The sequence below is a fragment of the Dryas octopetala genome, chromosome 8 (assembly GCF_963921425.1).
Source record: "Dryas octopetala chromosome 8, drDryOcto1.1, whole genome shotgun sequence".
NCBI lineage: Eukaryota > Viridiplantae > Streptophyta > Magnoliopsida > Rosales > Rosaceae > Dryas > Dryas octopetala.
Window position 1 is genome coordinate 18,459,860 of NC_141373.1, and position 8,484 is coordinate 18,468,343.

Below are 8,484 nucleotides of genomic sequence, written 5' to 3' on the forward strand. Positions count from 1 at the left end.
TCTGCTGCCTTCTCTAGTGGATTAATCCCAAAAGTTCTTGGATCAATTCCACTTGCCAAAACACATCAAAACACTTTGAAATTGGCTCCACACCTCAACACTTTGGGTGCTGAAAGCCATTGGAAAGTGGTTCCAAGCATTCTACCCCAAATTAACAGTCTGATAAATACAAGCAATTTTCCAAGCTTTCCAAAGAATATGGTTTTGTAGAAGTAAAAAAAATATATATATAGTACATACTTATTTCCCTACAAACAGTCAATAAATGGAAGTTAGGAACAATAACATTGTACGTACAACAACAACATCTGCACAATTAACTCAATGCCCATGTCTACTCATAGGTTTTTCTCAAAGAAACCATCCTCATATTTACTCACAATTTAATTAATTAACCTTTGTCTAAGCAGTAGGTTCTAGGCTCTCGCCTCAATGGTTTTGATTCCTATTTAGTCTTGAACCAGCCAAACACATAAGAAAGATGGCAGGCAAAACTGATAGTTTGATAGGATTATCAGCATGCTGATGGAAGTAAACATACTGAATTGTGGAGCAACTGCACTGAGAGATGCCACCGATTAAACCGTAAAAGTCAGGGAGAGTACCAAAAGGCGTGTTATTGCGAGGATGTGGATAATAAAACCACCACACCTTTCCGGACCTCTTCAATACTACTCTTTCCTCTGTACCCTTGTGAATGAGCTCCCAGATGCAAGTGAGCACAGCTGCAATAGCAAGCAGCATACCAAATAATGCATAGTGGGGCTTACTTGGGGACGAAGCTTGATCAAAAGCAGCTGACAAAATCTCTAGGCAGAGGTTAGTGAGTAAAAAAGTCCGCTCAAAAGTACCCTAAAAACAAAAAATAGTAGCAAGTTCAATTAAAACTTACAGAGACAACAAATTAATATGCGACGAAAATGTTTGGTTAACTTTGGTTATGAGTTTAGTGGCCAAAAAAAAAAAACTTTGGTTATGAGTTTTGAACTTTTGACCATTGTAATCATTGGAACTAATGCTAGTAAACGTGACCTGCTGCATAGTGAATTGTAACTAGCTAAGTGATCATGTATGGAGCTTAACAATGGAAATGTAGGATAAACAACCTCTTTTTTCCGACTGCCTGTAGGATGTGCTTTTTCTTGTAGATCAAGTGTGAGATGCAATTTGCTCCACACTGTTTCGACAATTTCCTTAATCAGCTCTTTGTTTTTCCTAACACCAAAAAAAAAAATATATATATATATATATAATTAATGATCGTTAGGTGATATAATATGAAACGCGAAGTAGGCAACATATATATCCAAAGTATTATGGACCAGTTGTTCAGCACAACGACCAAACCCTAAAAGCTTAAACTCAGTTATAAAAAATATGTTAATAATGCATATCAAGCTAACAGTTCGTTCATGCTTACCTACCCTGGGAAGTCCACCCAACGATATTGCTCAATTTAGATAAAGCAGCTCTCCAACGTTGCACCTTTGCCAAGTCTTCTCTAAACCTTTCTTCATACATGTGGAAGGTTTCCTCAAAACTTCCATTTTGTTTTCGAACATCGGAGGGATTCACACCATAAAACACTGGTAGAATTCTGCCGTTCATGTCTTCCATACACTCAAGAATCTTGGAAAGTCTGTCCAAATGCCAAGGGGAAGAAGCATAGTCCAACGAGAGAACAACGATAACGTGCTTTGTCAAGAGTTGCGGAGAAGTAATTTGGCCTCCTTCTTCAAGGTCTTGGTCATCCACGAAAACTTTAATCCCTTGGTGCCGCAATTTATGGAGTAAAGAGGAAGTAAAACTCTTGATGATGGCTTCATCCTTGCAACTCAAGAAGATATCGTACTCCCATGGAGGAGTAGCTACAGCTTCAGGCTTTTGCCTTCTCAACATTATTAATGGAAACTGATAATTAAGCAAGAAGTTAATCTACTCCATATAATCAATTAAAACAAGCAAGTTGAAAAAATTGGTCTTAGACTCTTGGAGGGCAGTGGACGGCGTATGTTAGTGGTGAGAAAGTGAGGACCACACGGTTTGGTTTCGTTTTTGTCTGTACTGTTTCCAGATATTTTGTCACCTACTCCCTCTATATTCTAAACTCTAAAGTAGGCCCGCTTACTCTATATTTACAAATATCTTTTTCCTTTTTAATATATGTTAAAAAAAAAACAAAAAAAGTTGCTATTTGCAAAATTTTTTTTTTTTTTTTTGTGAGATAATTAGGCTTAGATTCTTTAAAAAAACAGTTTTTAAATAGAGATCGGAAGTGTTTTAAAATTTATAAGAAAATCATTTTAATTCATAATAATTTATAAAAAAATCTTTTTAATTTATAATAAAGTCATTTTAATTTATAAGAAAATCATTTTAATTCATAATAAAGTTCTTCCGCGATTTGAAAGGTATTTATCATTATTTGAAGAGTATTTCCCCTCCTAGGGTATAGAATAGGCTTTATAGAGGCTGCATGTTAGGTTTTAAATACAAGATTTAGGGTATAAAATCTTATTTGAAAGTCACTTCAAAAGAGAAAAGAGAAGTGTGAGAGTGAGTCAATGCAGTTCTAGGAAGAAGAGCACAAGTAGAAGATACCTATAGAGTTGCTTGAAGAATACCTGCAGCTCAAATAGGAAACAGAAAAAGTGAGCTAGAAAATCAAGAAAGAAAATGATCAATTGAAACCAGAGCAGCCAATATTAGCATTTTTTCTGTTCACAGGAAAAAAGGGGAGCAGCTATGCTCGCAGATTACAAAACTTTCTTACAAAACTTTTTTATCATTAAAGCATTTACTCATCTTGACTGCACTTTGTTAAATAGTTTTTTTTTTCTTACCTATGAAATGTTTTTCATTTAACTGTGGCATATTTTTTGTTGTTACTACACTCTTTATATTGAATATGTGGATGATAGCTTTGTGGGTACATGTTGGCTACTGTCCATATGTTGTCAAATTAAAACTAAATAGTAAGAAAAATTTGCATGTTTGATTGCACACACACGCGCACACACAAATGCATTTGTTTTCAATTATCATCTTTTATTTTTTTTTTTTTTTACTTTGCACATCATTGTCGTTATTCCAGCGTGTGTACTTTGCTAAGTTTCTACTACTCCTTTTGCATTTGCTTAAACTCTTCTCCATGCTACTTTGTAAATAGTTTTTCTCTTTGTTGTCTATTTTGTAATTTTTATCTATCTAAGTTAAAACAGATGGGAAAACTGACCCAATTCTACATTATGTAGAATTGACACTACTATCAAATTTTTATTTTTTATTTTGAGGTCAAAAATCAAATTGTCTCCATTATTTTCAAAATAATTCTTTTTACAAGTGAACTACAAATTAAAAAAAAATGTATCTAACAGCTTCAATTAGATAATTTAAATAATATATAAAAATACATCTTCTCTTTTTCTTTTTCTTACCAAGAAAAACAACTCTTTAAAATCCTTTTCCTGATAAGATTTTTCATGAAAAAGCATTCTCATTTTAAAAGTAACGTATGTTTTTTAAATAACAGTATAGACATGAATCTCACATGATTAGCCCAAATTTTATGACTTTTTATATGACTGTAAATTTTCATCTCATTGATTAAATGAAACAAAAAAAAAAACATATATATAATAGAAACAGCCTATTAAACGGACTACGCTTGCTAAAATATCAGTGTTTGCTTACAACTTTATTGCTCGCTTGCACATATATTTTGAGAACTATTTAAATAAATTTAGTAACTACATTCTTAGTTAATACATGCCTCAAAAAGTGACAATATTTACTACAAAGTGTGATGACAATTTGGTCAAAAGGAAAAGCCGGCCTCTCGCATGTATTACTTGAGATGAACCCGATACTTAGACTCATAATAACAACTGTCGTAACAAATCAACAGTGTATGCGTAAAAGTTTAAGATTAATCTAAACAAATGAAACACTCTCACGCTAAAAAAAAAAAAAAAAAATCAAAGGTGCACAATAATAAATAGAATGTATGCTCAAAAACTAACGTATGCGCAATAGAAAGAGCCGCTTCGCACTCGCGAGAGCGGAGAGGCTAGTAGTAATAATAGTTACCCCAGTAATGCTATTCTTACCGTAATTTCATACCATTTTATGTGGCATCTCACGTGACATCTTAGGTGGACATTCACATCAGAAAAACATTAAAAATTTTCATTTTTCATTTTATTATTAATTTTAATTAATAAGGAAAAATAGAAAACTTCCCACCCTGACATCCCCTCCCTCCTTCATCTCCCCTTCCAATTTCCCGCTCTCCCCCACCGACTTCCAGTCTCCTTCATCGTATCCTCTTTTATCTTCCCGATCAAAATCCCTTCGGTTGTCCAGGAAGCGTGCATGAACTCATAACGAGGGCAGCTTCTGGTGTAGCTGCATTGGTGTTTCGATCGGTGGACCGAGCGGCACATTTTGGCTTCGCAGTACATGGGCAAGAGAACGATCGAACGGACGATCGAACGGGGTCGAAAATAGGGGTCTTTTCGAGGACTATGTTTGGGAATGAACAGTTGGAGCAAGAGTACTTGGAGGTGCAGGGGACCCAGACAAAGGTTGCTGGCGGTGTCGAAAACGAGTGGTGTGGTCTGTTTTGGGGTTCCGAAGCCGAGAGAGAGTGTGAAAGCTCCAAAACTGCGAGGGAAGAGAAGGATTGTGGTGGGAGGGTCTGTTTGTTTGAATCTTGGCTTTGGTCTGTATCTTGGGGGTATGAGTTTTTTGAATGGGATTTTGAGGATAAATTCCTCAATGACACTGCTTTGTATGCTATCATAGCAGAAGCAACCGTTGTCATCATCAAGGTTTTCCTAGCAGAACCAACCACTAGAAGCATCGATTTAATGTTTTTTTATGGAATTTCAGTGATGAAATTTGGTGTTTTATGTGACATCAATTAATAATATGCATCTAGAAACTGTCTGACATTCATTTCTGCATATGGGTATTGGGTAATTGATGAATTAAGAAAGTCATCGGAGAAAAGATCAAATTTTGTCGATAAAGGAGAAGAGAAGAATGTGAACTTCTATGCCTTCCCTTGCTTAGATGGTTATTTGTTCTTTTAATTACTTCAGATTTGGTTTTAGAGCCGCCAACCAATTTCTCGATGGTGGAGGACGACATTTCAGGTTTTCCAGTTCTGTTGAATTTTGTCTAGCTATCAGATTCGGTTGGTTCCCGATGGACGGTCTGAATTCTGGTGGATGGTCGGAACGCCGGCACCGGTGGAGAGCGGGAGGGAGGTGAAATTGACGGTGGAGAGGGGAGAGGAAGGAGGCCTGCAACATTTGAGGCATTGAGTAGTTTTTTATTCTTTATCAATTAAAAAATTAAGAAAAGAATTAAATATATATGAAATTTCTTTGTTGATGTGGTTGTCTAACTAAGCTGCCACATTAGGTGCTATAGAAATGTTATAGAAATGTTCGTATAAAATTGTAATAAGAGTAGCATTATTGTAATTACCCCCATGTGTTGGAGAAATGGTATGTTCAACTCCCACATGTAAAACAATGACAGGCTTTAATATGGGTCTGTTTTGGAGCAGTGCATAATCAGTGTTTAAATTTTAGGTCCTGATAAATAGTGAATATCTATCAATTTATCAACCAAGAGCACACTTGGAAGACCGACCAAAAACTTGCATGATGCATCAAGTAATAGTTGAACCACCATAAAACAATCCCCTGTTACAGGAATTTTCACAAGTGTTCTAAGAGGACACAAATCAGAAGAGCAAGAAAGCATCATAAGAGCAAAGGGAGAAAACCCTTTGAAACAAAACTAGAATCTTAAAAAATGAGGAGTTTAAATAAAGCAACTACAATATTGCTCAGTACAAAAAACTAGTAATTAATCACTTGTGCAGCCCACAAGCACAATTCTCAGTGCCTATATCAGCTGCAATACAAGGAGGCTGAACATTTCCATCCTTGTACCAAGTTGAGCGTTTTGCCACTAGTTCATCTATGAAATCATCCAATTTATCGACGGTGACACTTGGCATCACCACAACATGTGCAATATTTCCTTGGCAAGCCAACTGCCATATACGAACAAAGTCCTCATCGTGAGGCCGCTCAAACACAACTGTGCTACTTAGCTCATTCAGCATGGCACTGATCCCAGCATCACGAAGGCGGTCCTTCAAGTAGTGAGCATTTCTAAGACACTTCTGGACTTCTTTCTGGAACCCTTTGTAACCTTTTCTGTTGAGCGTGTACCATAGGAAAATAGGAGCATGGCCATTCCGGCTTCCCATGATTGTGGCATCCCTTGAAGCAAGATATTCTACATTACTTGAGAGGACATTAATGTGCTCCAGCCTTGTTATCTGAACACCGCAAGGCATTGGACATCCTACAAACTTGTGACCAGAAACGCTGACACTTCCAATGGGCTTCTTGAAAGTAACTTTTGGTGCCTGCTTACCACCAAACATAGTGAGCAAAGGGAAGAAATCAATCCAGAACACAAAAAACTGCAGATTACAATGAGAAAGCAACACGGCTATTCCAGACTATACAGGCTGGCTCTAATCCCATCCTTTAGGAACAGAGTGGAAACGAAGATTTACCACAATTATTTGCTTTACAAATCACAAAACGATTTATGAATAGTATTTTTTGCTCATTAATTATGCTACCCAATGATAGATATCAGTATCATCCATTTAGGTCAACTATGAAGGAAAGATTATAAATTTACTACTGCCATGCTCAGTTATAAGAGTCAAATCCACAATATCGCAATGGGAAAAGTCTCCTTATGAAATCCACATAATTTTAGAGCCAAAAGGGTTAAATGGGCCTAAGGCATGAGAAAAAGATTCCTATCCACAATAAGAGTTGAAATGAGATGACATACAAGTTTGACAAAAGGCATCATAAGTCCAAATAACGCTCCGTCACAGTGAATGTAGAATCGATCTTGGTTGAATCCACATTCTTCAAGGGTTTGTATGACAAGATCCAGGTCATCAACAGCGCCTTTGACAGTTGTTCCTGCAATGCAAGCATTGATTCAGTAAATCAACCAACCAAACAGAGGTGCTGTGCATAATATGAGTGAATTCAAATTGTGTCAATGTGTGTATCTTAACTCTTTCCCTTACCAATATTAACATTGAGAATGGCTGGCTTATCCTTGTTAGCAAGAAGTTTAGTTCTAAAATCCTCGCAATCAATCTCACCAGAGATCAGACAATCAACCTTTACGCATTCCATTCTATACATTCTTGCTGCTTTAAATATTGAATAATGCGATTCTCGGGAAGCATACAAAATCCCATCTGGAAATACTTCTCTCCTACAAGAATTGAATCGAATTATACATGCAACTGTTGATTGTTTAGTTTAGTCATGACCAATCTAATCATCATTGTGGTAAAGAATTAAGAACAGAATCATACATACATTACTCAAACACTTGACTTACCCGACTAAAATGCCATGAAGATTGCCTTCCGTACCACAATTGGTGATGTATCCCCAGTAGTCACTCTTCTCGATCTCCCAGAGACGAGCAAACCAATCCAGAACCCCCACTTCGAACTGTCTCGAATGGACTCCGTAGTTGCTCTCGATAAACGGATCACCAAGATTGTTGATGGAGAAATGCTGCAACTGGGACAAAGCTCCATAGTCGAAGTCCAAATTATAAGGATAACCTGCATTTGCAACCAAAGCAACCCACGATTCAGATTCATATGTTCTAGCTCAAATTTCAATTCATGTCAATCAAAATCACAAAATCCAATGACGACCCAGAAGCAAACTCATCACAACTCGCACAAAATCGAGCGACCCAGTTCCCAATACCTACCCAAATGGTGTTTGGTCCTCTCGATGAGGGTTTTGCGGTAGCGAGCGAGGACGCTTCCCATGTACGCGTCTTTGTCGCCGGTGAACTCATCATTGGCTTCAGGCTCAGTCACGGCCAGGCACGTGGTGTGCACGTTCCGGCCAAGCACGATCTCTCGCGATTGACCCTTGTTTGCGGATAACTTCCCCATCAGATCGCCGTTGACGCTGGTTACGACCGGAGGCAGAGGCTCTGCAACCACGGCCGTCGGATCGAAATCCTCCGACAACATGTCGACCATCCCAACAAACCCATTCCCGTGCTCCATGAAATTTGCAAGTTTCAAGTTGTAAACCAAAACAAACAATCCAACCTTGAAACTTCACAGAGAGGGAAAGAAGAGAAAGAAAAGTTGGAAAGGGCAAGAAATGGGAGGTGAGCCTTGTTTTTATTTAGGATCTTTTATTTATGAGCTCATTTTCTATTAAATATTAATATATTATTGAGTTTTAGATTCCTTTCATAATCGAAGCAGATTTTGCCACCTAATCAATAATAAGTCAAAGATTCAAAATAACAGGTAATGCTAATTATTATCTCAATTTTTTATATTGCTACTAATTTGATAATATTTCATCTGTGGACCACTTA

At 37.1% G+C, this 8,484-nt stretch overlaps 2 protein-coding genes across 2 annotated transcripts; both read right to left on the reverse strand.

Annotated features, from left to right (window-relative positions):
* Positions 1–199: 199 nt before the first annotated feature.
* Positions 200–1,980, reverse strand: LOC147277759 (disease resistance protein Roq1-like). The gene is made up of 3 exons (XM_086252944.1): positions 1,421–1,980; positions 1,107–1,215; positions 200–852 (listed from the first exon to the last, which is right to left on the reverse strand). The coding sequence occupies exons 1-3, from the start codon at positions 1,897–1,899 to the stop codon at positions 430–432; spliced, it is 1,011 nt and encodes a 336-aa protein (XP_086109070.1). The 5' UTR covers positions 1,900–1,980; the 3' UTR covers positions 200–429.
* Positions 1,981–5,793: 3,813 nt separating this feature from the next.
* Positions 5,794–8,267, reverse strand: LOC147277760 (serine decarboxylase-like). Its single transcript, XM_086254135.1, has 5 exons — positions 7,855–8,267; positions 7,468–7,699; positions 7,145–7,338; positions 6,898–7,034; positions 5,794–6,454 (listed from the first exon to the last, which is right to left on the reverse strand). Exons 1-5 carry the CDS (start codon positions 8,159–8,161, stop codon positions 5,888–5,890), a joined length of 1,437 nt encoding a protein of 478 aa, XP_086110261.1. The 5' UTR covers positions 8,162–8,267; the 3' UTR covers positions 5,794–5,887.
* Between the last annotated feature and the right edge of the window lie 217 nt (positions 8,268–8,484).

Coding starts and splice junctions, on each gene's coding strand:
- LOC147277759 (XM_086252944.1), bottom strand. CDS start 1,899: ATGTTGAGAAGGCAAAAGCCTGAAGCTGTAGCTACTCCTCCATGGGAG. Junction 1,216..1,420: donor GGGTGGACTTCCCAGGGTAG/GTAAGCATGAAC, acceptor TTTTGGTGTTAG/GAAAAACAAAGAGCTGATTA. Junction 853..1,106: donor CAGGCAGTCGGAAAAAAGAG/GTTGTTTATCCT, acceptor TTTTGTTTTTAG/GGTACTTTTGAGCGGACTTT.
- LOC147277760 (XM_086254135.1), bottom strand. CDS start 8,161: ATGGAGCACGGGAATGGGTTTGTTGGGATGGTCGACATGTTGTCGGAG. Junction 7,700..7,854: donor GAGGACCAAACACCATTTGG/GTAGGTATTGGG, acceptor TTGCAAATGCAG/GTTATCCTTATAATTTGGAC. Junction 6,455..6,897: donor TGATGCCTTTTGTCAAACTT/GTATGTCATCTC, acceptor GGTGGTAAGCAG/GCACCAAAAGTTACTTTCAA.